The 25,202-nt window shown below is 40.6% G+C and overlaps 1 protein-coding gene across 2 annotated transcripts in view; it reads left to right on the top strand.

Moving 5' to 3' along the window:
- IL6ST (interleukin 6 cytokine family signal transducer) overlaps positions 1 to 25,202 on the top strand; it is a 71,148-nt gene that overhangs the window by 37,842 nt on the left and 8,104 nt on the right. For both annotated transcript variants that reach the window (XM_053295940.1, XM_053295941.1), the window contains 6 exons: positions 4,997 to 5,216; positions 6,425 to 6,592; positions 8,128 to 8,229; positions 8,474 to 8,620; positions 13,405 to 13,545; positions 23,652 to 23,748. In XM_053295940.1, coding sequence (XP_053151915.1) covers positions 4,997 to 5,216; positions 6,425 to 6,592; positions 8,128 to 8,229; positions 8,474 to 8,620; positions 13,405 to 13,545; positions 23,652 to 23,748 — 875 coding nt within the window. The remainder of the gene's footprint in view (positions 1 to 4,996; positions 5,217 to 6,424; positions 6,593 to 8,127; positions 8,230 to 8,473; positions 8,621 to 13,404; positions 13,546 to 23,651; positions 23,749 to 25,202) is intronic.

Below are 25,202 nucleotides of genomic sequence, written 5' to 3'. Positions count from 1 at the left end.
CACCTCGGTTTCAACGATCTATACTGAGTTTGGCACCCTTCATCAAGTTCTCCAGTGGCGACTGTAGCTCTGCAAACGTACAAACCGTTGGCTCTGTCTCCGGCTAGAACACTGGTGAAATCTCCATTCTTACTGTTTGCTACCAATGATGATGCCCTTCTGGATCAGGGGACTGCAAAACCTCTATTAAACATGTTGGATTCCTCCACAAGCACCCCTTCTGGATCCACTTTTCAGGGTTTTCTAAGTGGAAGCCTAGATGTGGAGGCTGATGGAGAGGAGGACTTGCCACCGAGAACCCCATCAATATCCCCTTTCGGAACTTGTACAACTAGATTTTCATCATTCCAACCTGTGCGAATGACAAGTGTAGCCTCGTCTGCTGCCGGTACTTCAATGTGGAGACCAATGTTTACGTTTGTCCCTCTCCAACAATCTGTATTGCAAAAAGATCCTATACATGCATGTGGCTTTTGACACAATATGTTACCTGCCACACAGCTAGATTGGGCAGAGTTCCAGTTGTGGAAGGCCAAGCGTATGCTACAAAGACATGTACCACAACAACCATCAGGGGCTGTTCAACAGCGGATGTTTCCAGCACAACCCCCTGTACCATTGCCTCCTAGGCCCACAGTGGTGATAAACCAGTGTGTTCAAATGACGCCAGTGGAGATACCACTGGCATCTGTGGCACCAGAACTGCCTCAACGTCCTGTCACACCTCCCAGAGGGGCTTCGGAACCACTTCCACCCTCACACCCAGCGGAGGTACCAGTTCCTGAGGAACCCCCGGAATCGCCTGATGACTCTTATGACTCTTCGGAGTCCTTGGATACTGACACAGATGGATATCCTGGTGCAACAGAAAATCCTTCGGCTCCGCCTTCGGACGTACCACCGAAACCATCCACCTCGCCAAATGAGGAACGAAAGTCATATACGAAGATTATACAGTAGATGGCGGAGATCCTGTGTCTAGAGGTAAAATGCCCTGCTACCAACCTTGAAGACCCTGTCTTCAAAATGATCCATGCAGCTTATTGCTCTGCCCATGTTGCCAGTAATTACAAAAGCAGCTCAAACGGCATGGGAGGTGTTGCATACCTCTACACCTACATCAAAATGTTTGGAGACTTTATATCTGATACAGGAAGAGGATAATTCCTACCTATTAAAACATTCTGTCCAAAACTCACTTAGTTATAGACTGTGCATCCTCTTCTAAAACAGGACACCAGCATACTACCCCTTCAGACAAGGAGGGCAGAAAACTTGACGTCCTTGGGTGTCACGTCTATTCCACTGCAAGCCTGTCCATTCTCATAGCAAAGTATGCAGCTTACATGGCCCGTTACAATTATTGCCTTTGGGATTCCTTGCAAAACGAAGTGGCCACACTGAAACCGGAGGAGTTTATGAAGAAATATGAGGAAGTGCTTAATAAATCTGCAGAGCTTACCAGGCAGCAACTAAGCACTTTCAAGAACCTGGCGGAAACTGAGTCCAGGACAATGACCACAGTAGTTTCTCTCATGCCGGGTTGCAATCTACCACATTGTATAATGACATGAAGGACTGGATTGAACATTTGCCATTCGACAGGAAGGGTCTCTTTAGTGAATCCATGCATACAACAATGGAAACTTAAAAAGTTGAACTTGACAGTCAAAGGTTTTTCAGCTGCTGTTGCTTCAGTTCAGGGCTCCTCCCATTACCATAACTATAATCGTCAGTGTTATGGTTAAAGATATCAGGACCTTAAGGAGTATAAGAGACAATATAAACCTTATCAGAAAAAGAACTACGGCTAGAGGAATAAGAACCAAGGTCCCCATACTGGAAAGGACACTGCTAAGCAATCCTTTTGATTTCCAAGACTGTTCACTGCTTTACCATCATCACCGGCCGAAACCTTAACCACCAATGTACTGGCTGTCAGTGTCATGCCTACGATAACTCTTTTGCCACCCAGTGCCATCAGATTGGCCAGTCATGCTTCGGCATGGTACCAGATAACATCAGACCACTGGTTACACGACTGAGTTTATAACTTTGCCAGGCTTCAAGGGTATGAAGGTCACTCCCCCGACCCTGGTGCTGTGGCAAGAATTACAAGTGCTGTTGGAGAAATGTGCGATAGTACCAGTGCGGTGGACAGCCCGGCTGAGGGGATTCTACTCACACTGTTTCCTTGTTCTAAAGAGGGACGGAGGAATCAGGGTGATATGGATCTTCGAAGCCTAAATCAGTATGTAGATATGCACAAATTCCGTGTGACAACGTTGCAGGGAATTCCTCCACTCCTTACCAAGGAGCAGTGGCTTGCTACATTAGAGCTCATAGACGCATATTTCCATCTCAAAATTCAACACAACCACTGGAAGTACTGGAGGTTTGCAATAGGAACTCGTATTCCAGTACAGAGTCCTCCCCTTCAGCTTATCAGCAATGCCGGAGGTGTTCACAAAGTGTATGTTGGCTATTGTAGCTTATCTGCGAACACAGAGGATCACTGTGTTCCTGTTCCTGGACAACTGGCTCCTGGTGCACCGCGACAAGTCGGAGTTGGAGCCACAAATCCAATACATCTTACATCTCTAAGATAGTGGAAGGTGAAGAAGAATCTTCTAAATGGAGTGACTTGATCCTCCACCCCGACACAGTGGGTCATGACAGATGCCTCTCTGTCGGGGTGGGGGGCTCGTTGTGAAACTCATCAAGTTCAAGGGATTTGGACAATACAGCAACAAAGAATGCACATCAATTTCCTAGAATTGATGGCGGCTTATCTGGCACTGAAGTCCTTTGCGCCTCTAATTCAAGACACAGTCATGCAGTTACAGATGGACAATACCACAGTGATTGCCTATGTAAACCGACAGGGTGGCACGGTTTCACACTCGCTATTTGCTCTGAGCACATAGCTGTGGAATTGGTGCATATCCAAGAATGTTTACCTCATTGCCATCCACTTCAAAGGAGTGGACAACGTCTTGGCAGACGACCTGAGCAGGATGTTCAAGAACCAACAACATCATGAGTGGTAATTGAAGCAAGCATGTCTAGATCATTTGACCAACTAGTGGGGGAGTTCCTCAGGTGGATATGTTTGCGTCGGCCACAAACAAGAAATTTCCACTGTTCTGTTCCAGACAACAGAACCATCCTGGGGGATGATTTTCAGCATCACTGGAGCAAAGGCCTGCTGTATATGTTCCTTCCTCAACCCCTGGTCAACAGGGTGGTGTGCAAACTGATACAGGACAATGCAAACGCCATTTTGGTGACACCATGGTGGCTGCACCAGTCATGGTTTGCATCGCTACTCAGACTGACGGGAAACAACTGTTATCATCTTCCATTGGACCCCGACTTACTGACAAGAGATGGAGGGGAAATATTACATCCAGCCCTCCAGACATTGCAGCTAATGGCATGGAAGGTCGGCTATTAAGAAATATCCTGCTGAACAGCTGTTGAGCCTCAGCCAGGAAAAGTTACGCTAGTAAGTGGAAGCGATTTGCAGTTTATGCGGGAGCGCATGGCTTCAATCTGCTCAAGGCCTCTACAAATCAGGTGTTGTATTTAACCAGCCTGAAAGAAGCAGGTTTGGCAAATGTGTCATTGCGAGAGCACCTTGCTGCTATTTCAGTGAAACATAAGAGTGGCAAAGACATTCTGCTTTCTCACATCCGCTCTGCAAGAAGTTTTTGTGGGAAGTTAATAATCTTTATCCTCCAGTACAGCACCCGGCTGAACAATGGAGCCTATCACTGGTGCTGGCCTCACTGATGGAAGCTCCCTTTGTGCAGCAAGCTTGCGTTATTTGACGCTCAAGACTGCCTTTCTAATCTCTATCACTACTGCCCGTGTGTGAGTGAACTAGCTACTTTACACAATTTTAACCTAACAACGTGGTTATGCATACTGATCCAGCATTCTTACCTAAGGTAGTGACTGACTTCCACTTAAATCAGAACATTGTTCTTCCATCCTTTTTTTTTTTTCAGGAGCCTTAAACGTGACTGGAAAGAGCGTTGCATTCTCTAGAAGATGCCTTCTGTATTATCTAAGGGAAAGAGAAAGTATTAGATGAACTAAGATGCTTTTCGTGTTGTTCAAATAAATAAGGCATAAATAAGGGCATGTCTATGTCGAAGCAAAGGCTATTGCATTGCTTGATGGAACTCATTTTCTTAACTTATAAGTTACAGAATCAACAATCTCCCAAACTAATAAAAGCACACTCCATGAGAGTGTACGCTACTTCCGCCGCACACTTGTCTGGTCTTCGTTTCAAGGACGCATGTGCAGCTGCTACATGGTCTACACATTTACCTTTCATAAAGCTCTATGCCATAGACTTGCACATGGCTGCGGAAGCCAAATTTGGAAGAGAGGCACTCAAAAGTTTCTGGAATAGTGAGTGGAACAGCTGTACCTTCCGCCATGGGGGAGAAAGCTGGTTAATCACCCATTTCTCATGCTGACAACGGATCACTTCCAGATAAACAGGTTGCTTACCTGTAACTTAGGATCTGGAGGTGATCCGTTGTTAGTCATGAGACCCACCCATACCTCCCCGCTGCAGCATTTTAAAGGACAAGGATGACTTACCTATTTGGTCACTTGATTGGACAAGTTGAGGATCGTCTGAACATCAGGCGGATCTGGGAAAAACTGAATCCAAATGGTGCCTGACTTCCGAGAAAAGGAAAGCCCAGAGCACGGGAGGGAGGGGCACCAGAGAGGCGCTAATTAATCCATCCGGAAGGTCCCTGCGCAGGCGCAGTAACCCATTTCTCATGACTGACAACGGATCACATCCAGATCATAAGTTACAGGTAAGCAACCTGGGAAAGCCCTCTCTCTTGCCAACTGCAGCTTGTTGCAGACGGCACTGGGCTATTGGGGCCAGAGGTTTGGTTCTGTGTAAGCTTGCTTCATTTGTTCACATCCAAGCCTCAAATCTGACAAATCTCATTTTGAACAGGAGCTGAATCCTTCTGAAGCCAATGGAAAAATTGTGTGGTATAATGTAAGCATTATAGGAAAGCCCCCGTCTTCTTTTCCACCTGAATCCTACAATGTGAATACCACTGAGCTGACTCTAAATGTACAAAATGGGACATATGAAGTAAGAATTACAGCACATAACAGTGTTGGCAAATCACCTCCATCAGTTTTGTTTATCCCAGCAATCAATTCAAAAGGTAAGGTTTCCCACATTATTTATAGATGTCTAATGTGTCTCCAAAATTGTTTATGAGAGCAGGGCGTCCATATGAAAATGTTAATGTTAGAAGAATTTTTAATTACATGATCTGAACTAATATATCCACACTTACAGCTGTGTCTTGTGGATTATCCCCCCTTTCACAAAATGAATGTATTCCTCTTTTCAGCACTCTGTTCTGTCCTTCTAATACTTATATTGCTACTTACCCTGCTGATCCTGTTTCTAAACTTAGACAATCTAATTCTTAGACCAGACAGTTTTAAATTATGGGGTGTGTTTACTTACTTGACTATTTACCAGCTAAAACAGTAGCAAAGGCCTTAATTCCCGCTCTCCAGACAGCTCAGCTCTACTCCACAAATTCTTTGTTCTCTTTCATCAGCAGTGTGTTCTCAGGAGATCTTGGCCTTGATTGGGGTGGGGGCAGAAGGGAGAGGGAGAAGGTGGTGCTACTTGAAACCATATCTCATCAACTGTGTTTTATCTCTTTGCTTTTACCTAAGACCCAGGGGTTCAACAACAGGCAGCCCTTATTTCTTGATTCCAGCAGATATGATTTGCCATCCTCATAACATACAGACAAAATTGGATGCTGTCAGTGAGGCCAGACCTCCCCCATTACTTACAATAAAGGAGGTGCAGCCCTATGCTGCTGAACAAAAGGGGATAACCGTAATGGTTCCTCCGACACCAGCTATCACCAGAACCGGGATTCTGTACAGATTAAAAACTCAACATATTTTATTCCCCTGCCATCATATGTTCTATATATTTTGTACAGCAGTTTATTTGTTGTGTTGCTCCCATGCAGTGAAGTGGCACTTTTTTTGCAAGTGTGCATCCTTTCGACCCTTGCAGCGTAGTAGCTCTTCAGGAGGAATGAAAATGAGTAACCTTGTTTCAAGATGTGAAAGCTTGAATTGTCTTTCTTTGGTCTGGGAGTGGGAATCAAAACTTCCTTTGAATTCAATTTCCAGTGCCAGCTCGGTCTGCAAACTTAAACATCTGTAACTTCTGTTTGGGCTTAAAAATTTATTGGAATGCAATTAACTATTGCTAAAGCCATTCTCTTGGTTCTTAAATGAATTAACTAGTTGAAATAGGACAGTTTTAGCATATTGGAATGTCTGCATTACGGCTTCTCCTAGAAATAAAAACTTCTGGTGGTCTTGGTAATTTCAGCTCCTGTAAAAAATGTTAAAGCACATCCTGAAAATGGCGAGCTCTGGGTAGAATGGACAGCTCCCAAAGACGGTGTTGTTAAGTATATCATTGAATGGTGTGATCAGTGTGACAACTTTACTGAATGGCAACAGGAACCTGGAACAACACAGAGAGCATCTTTGAGAGGTAACCCTGGAGAGTAATGGTACATATATACTGAATATAGTGTATAGAGGCAAAAATATCTTATTCCCTTATGGGTGTTCTTTAAGGTAATTAAACCCCAATCTGTCAATTTCAAGGATTCATAACATTTTTTATTTTTTATTTATTTCTATTTATTTTTTACATTTATATTCCACTCTTCCTCCAAGGAGCCCAGGGCGGTGTACATACATAGTGTATGAACATAGTGTACATACATCCTCACAACAACCCAGGGCAGTATACATACATCCTCACAACAACCCAAACATATTGGTTTCTGAATACATTTGTGTGAATAGAAAAGGAAATGAAAATAATTTATTAAGGTTTGTAATTTTAAAACTCCCTCTACTGGCTGATACTATAATGATATCCCAAGTCTGTCTTCCAGCTATTGCTAACTGGACTACTGCTATTAATCTGGACTTCCACAGTTTGCCCCATCACTTTTGCAGGCTGCAAGATCCCTCTTAATCCCTTGCAGCAGATGTCGCTTACTGTGAGCCAAGAAAGGAGAAGAGGAAACTAATCTAACGTTCTGTAGCCCAGGACCCATTTACTGCTACATGCTGTGATAACAGGCTGTAAATGATTAAATTTGTCTCCAGTTGCTTCGCAGCACCCACTATCATGTAGATGCAGAGAGTAATGTGTGCTGGGAGGAGCTGAATGGGATTTCATGCAGACAGGGATTTACCTGGAGCTTGTAACACTTAATCCTTCTCCAGGATAAATTGTAGCCATTACTTCAGTTTTCATAACCTTGGTTTTAGCTCCTATGTAACCATTGTTCTCAGCACTGTATGGGAGAACCTTGTTAATCGCAGATTCAGCAACCACGGTTTCATGTATCTGCGGTCGGGTAAGGACACCTGACCATGGTATACATGGAGGAAGGCAAAAAAAGGGGGGGTTAATCCCACATATCCATGGGTCGGGATGGTCAGAAATTACCTCAGAGCCAGGGACCTGGGGAGCATGGTAGGCCATTCCCCCTTGCCCCGCATTTCTAGGTCCATTTTACTCCCTTTTTTCTTTTTTCTTTTCTTTTCTTTTCTTTTCTTTTTTGACATTTTCCTGACATCTGGGAACCAAACATCCAGATTTCCATTGCCCCAATTACTCATTATTCACTGTTTCTGGATCTGCGGTAGTAGCAGAGAACAGAACCCCCATGTATACTGAGGTTTTCCTGTACCTTTTAAACCGGCATTTGGTGCTGGATTGTTTTAACAGTTTTATCTGTCCTAATTTTGTGTTTAACTGTTGATTTTAATATTTTTGTAAACTGCCCAGAGATATTTTAAGTGGGCAATATTGAAATATGAATGGATAAATAAAATGGCACCAAGGCCACTATTTGAAGTACGTTTTAGAATAACTTCTAGTCAGTTCAGTTGATTCTTCAGTTCTGAAGGAAATGGACAAACTAGTGTTTAAAACTGAAATAAATATGAATTGGATATATGCTATGTATTTGACTGAAAATAATAACCTTTAAATTATTTCCTTAGGACACCTAAAGCCATTCGTATGTTACTTAATAACTGTGTATCCGTTATATGCTAATGGTCAAGGAGAGGGACAATCAACACAAGCATACCTTGAACAAGATAGTAAGTTCAAAACATATATAACCAAGAGCTTGCTTTTTTTGGTCACATTTAATATAATGATATGCATACCGTAATGTCTAATTTAGATGATTTCAGTATATTGCAAGTTCGTCTTTTTCTGCGTTTGAATAGTTTTAAGTCAAGTTGGCCTTTTGTTAGAATGATGTACTGGACAAGCAGAAGTTTTGCCAAACAATTTGCTCTTCAAAAGTGACATTTTTTAAATTTTATTTTTAATTAATAGTTCCTGGAAAAGGTCCCACTGTCCAGACAAAGAAACTTGGGAAACATGAAGCCACTTTAGAATGGAAACCTCTCTTGAAGGAAGAACAGAGAGGGTTTATCAAGTACTACACTATCTCTTACAGAATCGCAAATGGGAATGAAACAGGTACTCAAGTCTGAGCCTATGCTGCTTTACATGAACAACTGAATAGTAGGAAAGATTTTTAAAGAAATATAACCTACCCGCACAGAGCATCTGTGCGCTCTTTGGGGCCGACTGCTCCCTCTTGCCCCACACTCTCTTGCCCCACACTCTCTTGCCCCACACTCCCCTTCCGTTCCTCTCCTCCTTCCCCCCCCCCCCCAAACCCACACTGTGCATCTCACCTCAGTGGGTGGCGAACAGGGAACCTTCTCTGGGCGGCGAAGTCCCACCACCCATTTCCCTCCCACCCCGGCCTCCAACGGGAGCCAGGGCTTTGCGCCATCGCCTGTTTCCCACTCACCCCTCTTTCCGGAGCCTACTCTGACCATCCTGCCGCTGCCACCGCTCCCCGCTGCCAGGCCAAGCCGTCTCGCCGTCTCCCGGCGGCCAGCCAAGTCCACTGCCTCAGGCCGTTTTGTGGCCCACCGCTACCGCCTGCTGCCATTTTTCTTGCCCGCAACTCTCGCCCTTTGGCTGCGGAACTCTCGCAACCTGTCGTGAGAGTTCCGCCGCCAAATCCTGGGCACGTATGCCGGCTAAGCGAATTAAATATATAGATGTTAGGCTTTACTTGTCTGTTGCAGGCCCTTATATAACCAGACTGCAAATATTTGTGTTAGCATTTATGCCTACAATAGTATGCAATAGTACCCAAATCTATTTCTCCATGACAACTTCATCAGATAATGTTATAGCTCCCCTAAATGCCTGCCTACAGGCAGTAATGGGCTGGATTAGGCATAATAAATTGAAATTGAAAGTAAACAAGATGGAGGTGCTTGCGGTGGGGGGCTCATAACTCCAGAGATGTGATGTATCTGCCTGTCCTGGATGGGGTCACACTCCCCCAGAAGGAACAAGTACGCAGTCTGGGAGTATTTCTGGACTCAAGTCTCTATCTCAGACTGGAGCTATGACCAGGAGTGCCTTTTACCAACTCTGGCTGATACAGCAGCTATGCCCATTTCTGAAAGAGAATGACCTTAAAACTGTGGTGCATATGCTGGTAACCTCCAGGCTTGACTGCTGTAATGCACTCATGTGTTCTGCGTAAGGCTGTCTGTGTATGTAGTTTGGAATCTTCAGTTAGCACAAAATATGGCAGCCAGATTGGTCTCTGGGACAACTGGGAGAGATAAGCTTTACTCCTGTGCTTCAAGCATTGCACTGGCTGCCAGTACAGTTCCCAGAGAAATGAGGTTTGCCAAAATATGAAGTTTGCCCCCTCTGCAGGCCCTCAAGAGAACTGTAAGGACACATCTTTGTAACTAAGCATTTTAATTGTGGTTTTAACTGGTTGTGTGTGTGTGTGTTTTAATTGGTTTGTAAAAAACCTAGAGATTTTTATTAGGCAGTATATAAATGTGCTAAATAAATAGTGTTTGGGGATGATGCACAGATGTAGTAACCGGCATCACATCCTATATACCTTCTGCTGGTTCAACTATTTTGGGGAGCTAACCAGAGCTTTGGTTTAGTTGCAGAGAGAAAATAGAAAGAAAGGTGTGCGTGCGCGTGCCATAATTTTCTAATTATAATACACCCCCACGTAGTGTATGCAGCACTAACTTTTAAAAGAAAATGGAGGGAAATAATTTTTCATTTGTTGTAAGCACTGTAGTGGGCACCCTGGGATGGGGACCAGCAGCTCTGCAGTTCTAAAAATCAAAACTCAGGCCTGTGTTTTAAAATGGCTGGTTTGCAAGAGACTGCAGTATGAACTTTGGTTCTGCTGAGCCAACGTAATTGAATGGAATTGTTTTTGCTGTAGTCAAAGCCTGACGAGAAGGGAAATTTACCCTGTCCTGCCTTGGAGTTGTTTTGCATTGTGCTATGCTAATGTCAATCATTTGAACTAGCTTGAAACTTGCTATATTAATCATATTTAGATAGAAGGTCTTAGAAAACCACATTTTAGATTATCAGTACCTACATATTATAGGGGTACATATGTTTACACAATAGCTGCTGAATTGCTATACATGCTGACTCCTAATAACATTCTTACATGCTATTTCCTAATAACAATTCTTTGCATGGTATCTCTAAATAACATTTCTTGAAATTGAAGGCGCCAACGAAACTTGGGGAACTGACCACAGACTGGTCCAGCTAGGGATAAACAGGGATGTTGCCATCTAAATTCAGTAAACATATTATAGGAAAGAGATTGAAAATAATAAAATTGCTAATGTTATGGTCTTGTATGATGCGGCTGCACTTGGAATACTGTATAGAGATTTGGCACCACATCTCAAAAAAGATACTGTGAAGTTGGAGAATATGCAGGAAAGGGCAACCAAAATCATCAGGGTCCTGGAGCACGTTCCCTATGAGGAAAGGCTGATGCATTTGTGGCATAGTATTGAACAGGTTAAGGTTTTTAAGTATTTGGGGGTAGTATTTCACCAAACTGGAACATGTAAAGTCCATCTTGATTATATTTCCCAAGGTGCTCAACAGACGGCAAATGTGATTAAGTCCTTCTGTTACTCTAGGGGTGCCTTTTTTGTACCAGCGGCTATAAAATTGTTGAAGGCCAAGAAATATCCTCAAATTCTTTATGGGACACAGATCAGTCCTCTGGAAAATTTCTCTCAGCTTGAAACAGTACAAACTAAATTCCTGAGGGCTATTTTTCAAGTACCCAGGGGTACAGCAAATGCTGTCCTTCGTAGGGAAGCAGGAGTCACCACTCTGAAAGCAAAAGTATGGTTTTGCATAATTAAATTTTGGTTAAGCCCGGTCTTCTTTCCGGCTGGTCTTGCCCCTTTAGTGTTATCAGACAGTTTCATTTCCAAATGGAAATCAGCTCTGGCATTAAAATTGCATCACTTGGGCATGTCTCAAGAAGATCTTATTGGGCGAGGATTAGAGCAGGCACTTTCCTTTGGAAATGGCTCCAAGATATAGATTTGCTGGAGGAGTCTGCACAGCTACCCAAGGGAATATACTTAGGTTCTCAAACTTTTAACTATGAACCAGCTGAATATTTAGACCAGAACTTGGTACCAAAATTTAGGAGATTTTTGACCCTCGCATGATTGAACGTTCTCCCTTCGGCAGTACTTGATGGTAAATTCAAATGACTTCCTTATGACCAGCGCTGTTGTCCCTACGGTTCAGGGGATATAGAGTCTATCATCCATGTTATTCTTTACTGCCAGTTTTATAAGGACGCTCGCACCAAATTTAGTAGTTTGATTTTAATTGTTTAAAAAGTTTGATTTTAATTGTTAATTTGTTTTTAATTGTTTTTATCATGTTGTGAACCGCCCTGAGCCGTTTTGGAAGGGCGGTATATAAATCTAATAAATAAATAAATAATAGTAAATAATAAATAAATTTATTGCTCCTATTTTAGCCATTTATCCTGGTCACACAGACTAATTTTATTTGGAAATTATGCTGACCAGTTTTAAACCTGTAATTTCAGATAATGTGGCATAGTTCTGTTTTGTGGCGTCGAAGCTCCATTAGACTGTATTAAAGACTGTGATTTTGTAAATTTTGACATTTCTTGAATTTTCTTATTAATGTTATTAATTGTTGTTGTTTGTTAATCTGGTCTGTGACCGCAATCAACTTACTACAACTACTACTACTTTGTGGCTTTTTAGTTTAGGAAAACAGTGACTGGGGTGTCATGGGAGGCATGAGAGAAGTGTATAAAATTATGTATGTTGTAGAGAGAGTTGATAGAGAACTCCTGCCCCCCCCCCCCGCTCATACAGGGGTTATCCCATGAAACTGATTGGCAGGAGTTTCATAAAAGACAAAAGGAAGCACTTCTTAACAAGGCAGAATTAAACTATGGTACTCACTGCCACAAGATATGGATATGGCAACTAGCCTAGAGAGCTTTAAAAGGGGAATAGACAAGTTCACAGAGGACAGGTCTATCAATGACTGGTAGTCATGTTGACTGTGTCTTACCGCTTGATTCAGAGGGGATGTGCTTCTGAGTACCAGTTCTTGGGAAGAAATAGCGAGGGGGGCTATTGCCTACATGCCCCATTTCTGAGCTTCCCAGATGCATCTGGTTGACCACTGTTGGGTAGAGGATGCTGGACTAGATGGACTTTTTTGTCTGATCCAGCAGGACCTGTTCAGAGTTTCTGCTTGGTGTCTGCAGCCCTTTGGACACAACAGGTTTGTTCCTTAAATGACATGGTCCCTAAATATCTTTTATGCCTCCTTCCCTATGACCAGCTGAACCCCTCAAAGGTCAACTGGAAGAACTCTCACTGAACAAGATAATATGGTATTATATTGAGATTTTGCCATAGAAGTGTGTCTTGAAACAGGCATGAAGAAGTGTTGATACTGGATTTCTGTGTAATGGCAATATTACAGTTCTGTTAACTAAAAATCTTCTGAAGTCTAATATTAAGGAAACACAAGCAGGTTGCCATGTATTCCATTGAAATGTATTTGCCTCTGGTTAATTTCTGATTAGATCTTTACTTCTCAGATATGAAGCTGAGAATAGAGTCTTGAACATAAAAACGAGCACTATTGAATGTGATGATACTGCTACTACCTTAAGTTTTGGTTGAATTTGTAAAATTGGAATACAGGCAGAAATATATTCCTGGTCTGCTCTGCAAAAAATTTTTTTACTTGAATTATGAAAGTTGAAATTTATATAAGGCAAAACGTGTTCAAATTGTATAGTTCTAATACTAGAGATATGGCCACAAAATTTAAGCAGAAATTGAATAAATTTCTTTTATCCTTTCTAGTTGTTACTGTCGACCCTTCTAAAACGGAGTACAAGCTGTCCTCTTTAAAAAGTGATACTTCATATATAGTAGAGATGAGCGCCTACACGGATAAAGGGGGAAGAAGTGGTTCCCAGTTTACGTTTACTACCCAGAGATTTGGTGAGTGTTTTATATAAAAATTCTAAGTTTGAATTGTGCATACGCATCTGAAAGATCATTCTCTCCACACAAACTTGTCAACATTTGGGAGTTCAGCAATACTATGGGAGTATACGAAAATTGGCTTTTAAAATTAAAAATTAGATTTAAGAAAAAATAAGTAAATAGTGTTTTTTTTAAGTCTGCATTAAAAAGAAAATCTGAATTTAATACAAATACATTATTCTGTTTATATTGCTGTCGGATTCCTGCAGGATTTGGGGTCTAGCAGATCATTGCTGTTAGAGTCTGGGAGACCCCATACTATATTTCACCACAGAGCAGATAAAAATCAACAATTATAAAAATAAAACAATCCCATTTAGATTTTAAAAATCTGATTTCTTTATTATTTAAATCAGAATTTTGATGTAAATTGGATTTTAAAATTTTTCTTAAAACTTCAAAAAAATGAATGTAGGACAAACATATCATCCATCATCATCATCATCATCATCTATTCTATAAACCTACTTGTTAACAGTATATGGAGATGAGAGATAACAGACCTGATCAGTCCTGATCTGCAGGTTGTATACATGAGCACACACACAGTCAAGCCCTTACCTCTCCCCACCCCCTCTGAAAGTGAAAAGGCAAAGAAGGTTAGTGAACAGAAGATTTGGGAGGATGGAGCAGATCTGAATGAGGAGGAGGACATAAATGCAAGGAACAAGGGAGAGGAACAGGAAGTGAAACCAAAAGGGAGCAAAACGTATTCAGGCAGTACTGCATATTCTGAGTGTAAATTTCATGGCTGAGTGTGGCCAGTTCAAGAAATATATGATAAGGTGTTTAAAGGAAGTCACAAAACTGAGCTGATGGAAGTCACTTAAACATTTGGATTTGGAGACCACTGAAGTGGTAACCCTGCTTTTAACCGCAGTAGCCTCTTCTGCACATGCAGAGATTTTTATTTTCTTCCTTCGGACTAATTCATTCTAAATTGAGAAATAATTTGAGAAAGCTTGTCTTTCTTTTCCAAACTATGAACAAGCAGGAAGACAAAAGGTGGAGACTGATGACAATTAATTGGGGGGGGGGGGTTGTCTGAATAAATAATTGCTTTATATGGTGTGTATAGTGATAGGTATCACCTTAAGTGGTACAGCAGGGAAATGCTTGACTGACAAGCAGAAGGTTGCCAGTTTGAATCCCCACTGGTACTTTATTGGGCAACAGCAATATAGGAAGATGCTGAAAGGCATCATCTCATACTGCACAGGAGGAGGCAATGGTCAACCCCTCCTGTATTCTACCAAAGACAACCACAGGGCTCTGTGGGCGCAAGGAGTCGAAATCGACTTGACGGCACACTTTACCTTTTATAGTGATAGGTATAGTGTGTAGTTATCCTCTAAAAATGAAACTTGTTTTTTGCCAGTCATTCTATATCGTGCACAATTCAAATGCACCAGTGGGCCGAAACCAACTGTGACTTTGCGTGTGGGGGCCAAGGCCAATTTAAAATTATGTAATTATTTCATTTAAAATGAACTAACATTAAGATAATTTATTAATATCAAATGAAATTTAATTTTTAAAATTTTATTTCAGTTTTTAGTAGCTAGGGGAGTGTGGGCCAGTGGTCACCCTCCAGCACCCCGGCATCCCTTACTGGTGGTGGCCCTGCTGCCCTTCAGCCACCCACCTGGGCAGCCTTCCTGGGTATTGGGATTGCTGCGTGCTGGACTTCCCCAGCAATTGGCTCTCCCGCTGCCATGCTACCTCTTGCTGTGCCACTCTCTCACCAGCCAGCTCTCCATACCTGCCCACATGCCCAGAGCTTGCTCTCCAAGTGCCTCAGCCAGGAGTGAGCAGGCAGCGAGTGAGATTCGCCCTTGCCGCCGCCGCCGCCGCTCATATGGCTGCCAAAAAGAATAAGGAGCCACATGCGCCTCCTTCGTTTGTAGCCAGTTCAGGCTGGGTAGAAGGATGAAGCTGCCCTGTAGCCTTTCCTCCTTTCCGCCGCCTAGGAGCTGCCTCTCCACTCCACATCCAAGCAGCTCTTTAGCGGCAGCAAGGACAAATCTCACTTGCCACCTGCCCACTCCCAGCTGAGGCGCTCGGAGAGCAAGCTCCGGGCATGCAGACAGTTATGGGGAGTGCCCACTCGTAGAAAGAGGTGGTGGTGGCAGTGGCAATAAACAGCTCTGAGGGCCAACCAGAATGTGCTCACGTGCCGTATGTTGTGCAGCCCTGTTCTATATCATGTTTTTGTGAACCAGATTATCAGATATTTTTAAGTGTTTTGATGAATATTTAGTATTTTTCTATCTATTAAGCTAGATACACACACACACACACACACACACACACACACAGAGTTTTACATAATATTACTTATACCTCAATCTTCCTTATTCTATGCAGTTCATGTCAGATTAGGTACACATCCTGTTAATGAGCAGTGGGTACCTACCTTCTAAAAATGAAACCTACATCTGTCTCTCAGTAGTGATGAATATGTATTGAAGTTATATCAGACAACCAAAATGCACTTTACTAGAAAATGATGATTAAATAGACTCTTTCTGGCTAGTGATTTAAATAAACTCAATCAAAGCCACCCTGTCACACCAGGATCATCCACTGAGTTAATATGGAAGATTTCATGATCCAGTTGGATGTGATACTTTTGTGTTTGTTGCTGTTCTTAACTTTTGTATTGATCTTTGATTGTAAATAAAGATTGGATTGGAGTCGCATGCATGCATGCAGTCATGTAGCACTTGTATGTTTTCACTCACAGGGAGAATGGAGGATATAAATAGTGTAATGGAGGAGCGGGGGGAGATTAAACATTCCTCCAGTGCCACTGCTCTGATCTTCAAAGCAGCCATGTAAGACTAATTACGCTAAGAAAACAATACAAAAAGCCCTATAGAAGATCCTGATTGTGGATCTCCTGCATCATGTCTAATTTGATCCTAAGACTGTTCTAAAGATGGTGATCCTAACTCAGTAATAAAAACCTACACCAGGGAGGGGGAGGGGCATCATGGTGCCGGCAAGGAGCATTTTTTGTTGCTCCTGCGTCTCTCAGGTTTTTCGTTATTAACCTACTCGAAGAAGTTGGAACAGAGGCTAGAAGCTGGATTATCCTGACAGTGGGACCCTCCTGCACTGAGCTGACTTCCTCTAAAGGAGTTAAGTTGGTGGGGAGCCCCCACTGTGGAATCCTTTCTCTGGCATACCATCAGCCTGCCCTGATCTGAGAAGACGTTGGAAACGTAATTACGGTTACCATCCCCCCTACCCCTGTGTTCTATTTACTACTATCTGCATTTACTTATCTTCACTATACTCAGACTATTGGACCTTTGATCAACTTTAAATTCAACCCTTGAGATTGCTTTAGCCTTCAAGCAAATGGTTCTCTTCTCTCTCTTCCTCCCACTTTTTGCTGCTTTTCGTTTAGGAATTCAGGCTCCCGACTTAAACTCTGGATTGATTTATGTACTTTACATTTAGCAGCCTTGGCAGTTGTTCTTTCAGCAGCTTTATGTCTTTCCAAGATATATTATCAACAAGATAAAGACCCATTAGCCGGGAAGTTTTTGGCCGTGCTTCATTTTTACTTTCACTTTTCTCTCCTAACTTTTCTTATCCTTGTTAATTTTTATATTTTCTCCTCTTCAGTTGTTCCCCCCGCCCCATGGGTGTTGGATTACAAATACCTGCTTTTACATTATAGATTACTCTCCAAGTTTGCCATTTTTATTTTATTTATTTATTTATTTTTTAATTCCAATGGACTACTTTCCCAGGTGGATTAATCTGGTTGGTTTTTATGCTATGTGAACATTGTGGTTGGCTATAAATTCCCTCTGGCTGGATTACAGTGGCAAGGAGGGGTCTTCACCTCCTGAGGTACCAAATAGAGCACTGCTTATACTCGGGAATGTTTGAAAAATAACTCTTACAAAACTTACCCTAAACCTTTCAGGCTGGGCAATTTACTGGTTAAGACGGTGTATGAATCTAGAATCCCATGCATAATAGTTTGGTTGGAATAGAAACCTGTTTCAGCTGCGTTTTCTCACCACAAGATGGAACCAGAGACTTCAATTTTGAATGAACTGAAGAGATTTCTTTTGGCTGGGTAGTAACTGAAATATCTGTCCCATTGGACTTATTGATCTCTGCTGAAGCTTTGACAAATGCACACCTATTAAATTTATTCATATTTGCATATTGAAACTGTTTTATGTCTACTAGATATGAGGTTGTAACTGGTTTATTCCCTGTTACTGCAGAATGGTGATATAAACTTTTGGGAATAGGGAATTCAATAGACTTAAAGGCATAAAGGAAAAAGCATGGGACATAAACTGGTTTTCTTTCCTTTCTAATAATAATATTTTATTGGTAGATTGAATGTGGATATTCCTTGTATTTAAACAGCTTTAAAACTTGGAAAAGGGAGTCCATTTGGATACATTAATACCTAAATATATATATAATTCTTTTTTCCCCCCTTGCTTCGTTATAATCCCTGTGATTCCACTGTGGATTTACCCACATTTAGGGAACTTGTGTATTAGATATCCCTCTTGGATTCCCCCCCCCCTTTTTGTCCTATGTATATAAATATTTTGGCGCAAAGTCAATCAGAATAATGTATAAGAGAGGTAAATCTACAAAGTTCAGGAAAGACTCTGATGAGGACCCTGACATTCCAGAAAGCCCGTTAACTGCAGAGAACTCTTCCTCTTTTTCCAAATTTCAAGAGTCATTTCTTAAGGAATTACAGACTGTTTCATCCCGGATTCAAGGCTTTGATGCCAAATTTGATAGTTTCCGGTCAGAGGTTACCTCAAGACTTGATGAAGTCACTCAAAAACTTACAGAACATGACCACCTTTCTTCTGAAGTTGCTAAAATACAAGAGGACATAACAGCTGAGAAAATATCTCGAGAAGCTGATTTTCGACGATTAGAGAACTGAATTGAAATCCTTGAATCCCAGCAACGATCATCCAACATAAAAATTTGTGGGCTAACAGAGGAATTTGGGAAAGGAGACCTTCGAGCTGCTGTTGAGCCTTTGCTTCAAGAATATCTAAATTCTGAAAGCCCCTTGGACATTCAGGAAGCTTATAGGCTGAACTCAAGATATTCAAGGGAGAGAAAAGTTCCCAGAGATATTCTGGTTAAATTCCTAAATAAATATACCAAAGAAACAATCCTCCAGGTGCAAAGAAGATCTCCTTTGGAATACCAAAATACTCATTTACAAATTCTTCCAGATGTTCCAATCGATATTTTACGTAAACGGGGGGAACTAAAATTCCTCACAACCGTACTTCAAGATAAGAAAATAAGCTACAGGTGGCATATTCCCTTCTGTTTAGAAGTATTCTTGGATCGGGAAGGCACAGATTTTCACACCTTCGGATGCTAATCTCTTCCTAGAATCACTGCATATTCCAGATACGACCGCTCCAAATCAGCCAGCTGATGATTTACCGGAAGATTTACAGAAAAGTGACCAGGCCTCAGCCTTTTAGTTTACCGATCAGTTGAAGATTTCAGAGAAGATGGCTTGTCCCAAAAAACTGATTTCAATAAATATAAATGGGTTAAATAGCCCGTCAAAGAAAGAGAAGATTTTTTCAAAATTGAAGAAGGAAAGAGCCGATATAATCTGTCTTCAGGAAACACATATTAAAACAAGTAATATTAACTTGTTATCTTGCAAGGCATTGGGCCAGTGTTATGTTGCTTCCGGCCCTAAGAAGAAAAACGGTGTAGTAGTCTATGTTAAAAATTTGAACTGGTCTCTAGAAAAACAAATGCAAGATGATCTTGGCCGATTTATTATATTAAAATTCCGTACTCCCCAACAAACTAAAATTACTATTGCTTCTGTATATGCCCCGAACGATGATAAAGCTCAATTTTTCCAGACATTCTTTTAGACGATGATGGATGTTGCAGAGGGTGATCTAATTTTCGGTGATTGGAATGCTGTTCTCTCTCAATTGTTGGACAAGTCCGGACAACATAAAGCGAACTCAGGAAAGTTGTCTAAGAGTGTATTTGAGTATATGAAACTATTATTGATTGAAGATGCATGGAGATATAAATATCCTTTAGAAAGAGACTTTACCTTTTTCTCTCAACCTCATCAATCATACTCTAGAATCGATATGTGTATGGTCTCAAAGTCAATGCTTCCGAGGATACAAGATGTAGAAATTGCACCCCTCACATACGCCGATCATAATCCATTGATAGTAATGTTTCAACATTCGAATAACGGACCGAGGAGGTGGAGATTGAATAATTTTTTGTTACAACAAGAAAAAGTGCTTTTGAAATGTAATGAAGAACTGTCACATTTTTTCCAAAGAAATAAGACCTCAGATGTTTCCATTTTTTCTTTATGGGCCTCGAATAAGGCCTTTATGAGGGGGATCTTTATCTCGGAATCATCCAAAAGGAAGAAGGATCTATAAATGCAAAGGGACCGTATACTTAAGGAACTGAGTCGTTTAGAAACTCTCCATAAGATCAACCACTTTCAGGATATTTGGCAAAATATTAGAGAACTCCGAAAACAAATGGATCTTATAGAATCTAAAGAGATATTTAGGAATATGACCTATTTGAAACAAAAATACTTTGAAAAAGGCAATAAACCTGATAAATTATTAGCCTATCAGCTGAGAAAGGAACAGGAAAAGAGAACAATAACGTCGATTTGGAATGGCAGTGAATTTGTTATGACTAATGATGCAATGTCCAAACAGTTCGTGGAATACTACTCTAAACTCTACAAAGAAGATAAGAAAGACCCACAAAGAATAAGACAATTTTTAGAAAATAAACAAATAAAGCCTTTTTCGGAAGAACATAAGAGCTGTCTTAATAAACCCATATCTATGGAGGAAACTAAAGCGGCAATAACAAACCTCAAAAATAATTCGCCAGGACCTGATGGCCTATCTCCACTGTATTATAAAAAGTTCCAAGAAAAACTTATTGGCCGTTTAACAGAAGTAATGAATGCAATATTATCCCACTACGCTTTACCTGTTTCTTGGCAAGAAGCATTCATTTCCTTAATCTACAAAGACGGGAAAGATCCAACCCGGCCTTAATCATATCGGCCAATATCTCTTCTGAATGTGGATTACAAAATTTTTACATCCATCCTTGCTGCGAGACTGAGGTTTTCTGTCTGAGGTAATCCACTCAGACCAGACCGGTTTTATCCCGAAACGGCTTATGAAATAACACAAGATTCGTTTTGAATGCAATCGATAAAATAACTGCAACAGGTACAAAAGCAGCTATGCTCTTCCTAGATGCCAAAAAAGCCTTTGATAATTTGGAATGGCCTTTCCTGTTTTCAGTTTTAGAAAAAATGAACTGTGGCTCTAATTTTCTATCCTGGATTTGCAGTGTATACCAACAACAGTCAGCAAAAATAATAGTTAATGGGTTATTATCCCAAAAGTGTTATATTAACAAAGGAACTAGACAAGGATGCCCGCTCTCCCCACTTTTGTTTATACTCGCTCTTGAACCCCTGGCAGTTAAAATTCGACAGGAGCAACAGATCCGGGGTGTTAATATCAGTGACCTAGAACATAAAATAAAATTGTATACAGATGATGTACTCCTTACTGTAACACAGTTAGCAGATCCTCTTGACACACTGTTGACACAGATACATCAGTACAGTCTGGTTTCCGGTTACAAGATTAACAGGGATAAAACACAGATTTTGACTTGGAACCTTACGGAAGAGGAAATGGAAAATTTCACTAAGGTTTTAGGAATACAAACAAAAAAGAAGCCAATAAAATACCTGGGAATAAATCTCACTAAGAATAATAAAGACCTGTTTAAAAATAATTATATGCAAATCTGGAAATCTATCACGGCTGATCTGGACAGATGGAAAAAGCTGACTCTTTCTTGGCTCGGGCGGATTTCGGTGATAAAAATGAATGTACTGCCCAAGATGAATTTTCTTTTTCAAATGATCCCTATAAAGATAGAAGATAGGATACTGAATAAATGGCAGAGTCAGCTTAATTCATTTATCTGGAATTATTTTTTAAAAAACCAGAATACGATTTAAGGTTATGCAAGATGTAACAGAAAGAGGTGGACTAGGTGTTCCAAACTTGAAACTCTATTATCATGCCAGTTGTTTGACTTGGATTTCAGAATGGATTATATCCCCCTACGGTTATCTTACTGGAATGGAAAGCTCTGGTCTTTCTAGAGGACTGCATAACTATTTGTGGATTACAAGCTCAAGAACAGATTCGGAGATACAATATCATGCCATTAGTCAAAGTCTTTTATACGTCTGGGATAAATATCAAAAAATAATGTCCAAGGCTATCACCTTTGACCTCAATCTTGAATGTGTATTTCTATGAAAAGGAATCTTCGTACAAGTATAAATCTTTGAGAGAGCAGTCATATACTCTGCATAGTTTCATCCAATGCCTTGCCCAAAGTAAATCTTTTGAACAACCGCTGCTTTTTTCATCTTGGTTTCAACATGTCCAGATCAGTTCGATAGTACGGAAGGAGTTGCAGATACAGGGTGGTAAGCTCAGAGAATTAACTGACTATGAGGATCTCATTACTCGAAATACGGATCATCTGTTAGGTAGAATATACAAATTGTTACTGAGATATGATACAGAGACTGAGCAGATTAAAGAATGCATGATAAAATGGATGCAGAATTTTAACAGGTCGATCGACATGTCTGAATGGGAATATCAGTGGAAGAAGAACATTAAATTTACCCTGAGTAACAACTTAAGAGAAAACTGGTATAAGATGTTATTTAGATGGTATATAACTCCTTTGACAATTAACAAAATAGATGATTCTATCTCGAAGAATTGCTGGAAATGTAACCAGCATCCTGGTTCATTTTATCATATGTGGTGGAGCTGTGATAAAGCTCAACTGTTCTGGAAGCAAATTCATGAGAAAATCAAACAAATCTTAGAGGTTAAGCTTCCTTTTCCCCCAGAAATATTTCTTCTCAGTATGACTAAATCTTACATTTCTCCTAAACTTAATGAGTTATTCCTATATATGATTACTGCAGCAAAGATTATATTCACCACAAACTGGTGGGTACCTGTGATTCCCTCTCTAAATGACTGGTTTTTGAACCTATGGGATTATGCATCAATTTCAAAAATCTCAGTTTACAAGAAGGGTCTCTCTTCTGAGTCATTTATATCTGTTTGGGAGCCTTTTATAAATTACAACATCCAACAAAGGTCTCCATTTGTTCCCAATGTTGGGATTTGGTTTATGATCTTCTGTGTACACAAGGTAAACACGGCATAAAATACTGCAGAAAGGGGTGTTTTGCCGTTTGTTAACTTGGCTTTTTTATAGAAATGACTCCTTTTTTTACTCAATAGAACTGCTTGCTGTTGTTTTTTTATCATTCTTATCTGTAATTATGGAATGTTAGGTTGCCTTTTTATTCAGTTTTATGTTCTTTTGTGTATACAAGGTAAAAATAGCATAAAACATTGCAGAAAAGGATATTCCATTTGTTAACTTGGCATTTTTATAGAAATGATTCTTTTTTACTCAATATAACTGGCTTTTTTTATCTGTAATTATGAAATGTTAGGTTGTTTATTTAGTTATCAAACTATGGGCGGTGAAAAGTGTGGGAAGAGGTTGCTGTTTCTTTTCCTTTTTTAAAATTTTTATTGCTTGATATTTTTGAACACTGCTGTTGTATCTCTCCTTTATCTATTTTTATTTTGAAAATTAAAATTCTATTTTAAAAAAACAACCCTACACCAGAATGATCACATCATGAGATGTTATGATTATGTCACTTCTGCAATTCAAGTTTGCATCTTCTCTATTCAAGATGCTTAATGTTTCATTACATTTTTGCTATTCTTTGTCACTTAAAGAGGTGGCCAGTTTTTGCAGGAGCTGCCTTATCCTGCTGTCATAATTGGGTTCTTTGTTTTATGTTTTGAAACCATACCATTCTCCACTAACTTTTGAAAAAGAAGTGCTAACTGCTCTTTTATGCTTATTTTTAGGGGATGGAGAAATTGAAGCAATAGTTGTCCCTGTATGTCTGGCATTCCTCCTAATTACTCTCCTGACTGTATTATTTTGCTTCAACAAACAAGATGTGTAAGTATCCTTATCAGAATATGCTGTTAAACGTGGTATGTAGCTCTGGAGCTGGCATTGGGCAAAGATCTCAAGGTGACATTGAATCGCACATGGCCTAGAGGTTTGCCCCAAATACCAGGCCAGAATCCTGACATCATTAAGTAGGGGGGAAAGGATTTGGTGAATAACATCCATGCTCTTATTTATTGGCACAGTAGTTGTGGTCATAGGTTGTACTGTATTTACCTGCATCCAAGACTAGGTTTTTCCCCAAGTTCTTTGATGTTAGAAATCAGGGGGTCATCTTAGATTCAGAGTCCTCTTAAGTATAGGTATAATCTGTATTTAAGCTCTCTTTTTTTCAAGAGGCTCATCTTAATTTCAGAGTAGTCTTGTATTTGTGTAAATATGGTAGGTAATGCAGTTCCTTTAGAAACAACACTTTCCCCACTCTTTTATATATGTTCCTCACGTAGAGACCTGACTCTAGAGTGGCAGTTTCTACTCTGTAAAGCCAGGCGGCAACTCAAAAGTATCTTGCTGCCATTGAAATCTTGTGAGAACTGTTACAGTGCTGATGAGGTGATTCAGCACTCTTAAGGACACTTGTGGCGCTCTTAATTGCTCTGTTAGATTCTAACATTGGGTACTTATTAAAACATTAGTGCTTGTTGCCATTTCCTCAGGAAAGAAGTAGCAAACCACTGAGGATGCAAGCTGAAGCTATAGGCCTGTCTCATTATGGACATGCCATTTTATTTATGCTTTTATTTATATCTATGTGAACCACTTTGGAAACTTTTGTTGAAAAGCAGTATATCAATATCCATTGTGTTCGCATATTCATAGTCGTATTATTTGTTTCCTATTACTGTACTTCTTTTAAACTGTAACATTTTCCTAGGTACTCCTATATGCGGCCTACCACTGTATATGAACAGTGAATTTAAGCATGGACATGACATGATAACCCCAAATATTTTATCTTTAATTTAAAAGGGTAGTACTTTCATAAATTTCCTTCTTCTCACTGCCCTTAAGAACATAAGAACAGCCCTGCTGGATCAGGCCCAAGGCCCATCTAGTCCAGCATCCTGTTTCACACAGTGGCCCCCCAGATGTCACTGGAAGCCACAGGCAGGAGTTGAGGGCATAGCCTCACTCCTGCTCTTACTCCCCTGCAACTGAGACTCAGAGGCATCCTGCCCTTCAGGCTGGAGGTGGTCTGTAGCCCTCCAACTAGAAGCTGATGATAGACCTCTCCTCCATGAAGTTATCCAAACCCGTCTTAAAACCATCCAGCTTGTTGGCTGTCACCACATCTCGTGGCAGAGAATTCCACAAGTGGATTATGTCCTTCTGTATCTTGTCTTAGTTATTCTACTAATACTTGCCCTTAACCATGACCAGAGATGGAGGGAAGAAGAATCTGTTGCAGAGCTCATGAAAGGAGTTCAGTACCCCAGGCACGC

This window comes from Hemicordylus capensis, chromosome 2 (assembly GCF_027244095.1).
Source record: "Hemicordylus capensis ecotype Gifberg chromosome 2, rHemCap1.1.pri, whole genome shotgun sequence".
In the NCBI taxonomy this organism is placed as follows: domain Eukaryota; kingdom Metazoa; phylum Chordata; class Lepidosauria; order Squamata; family Cordylidae; genus Hemicordylus; species Hemicordylus capensis.
This window is presented reverse-complemented; position numbering and strand designations above follow the sequence as displayed.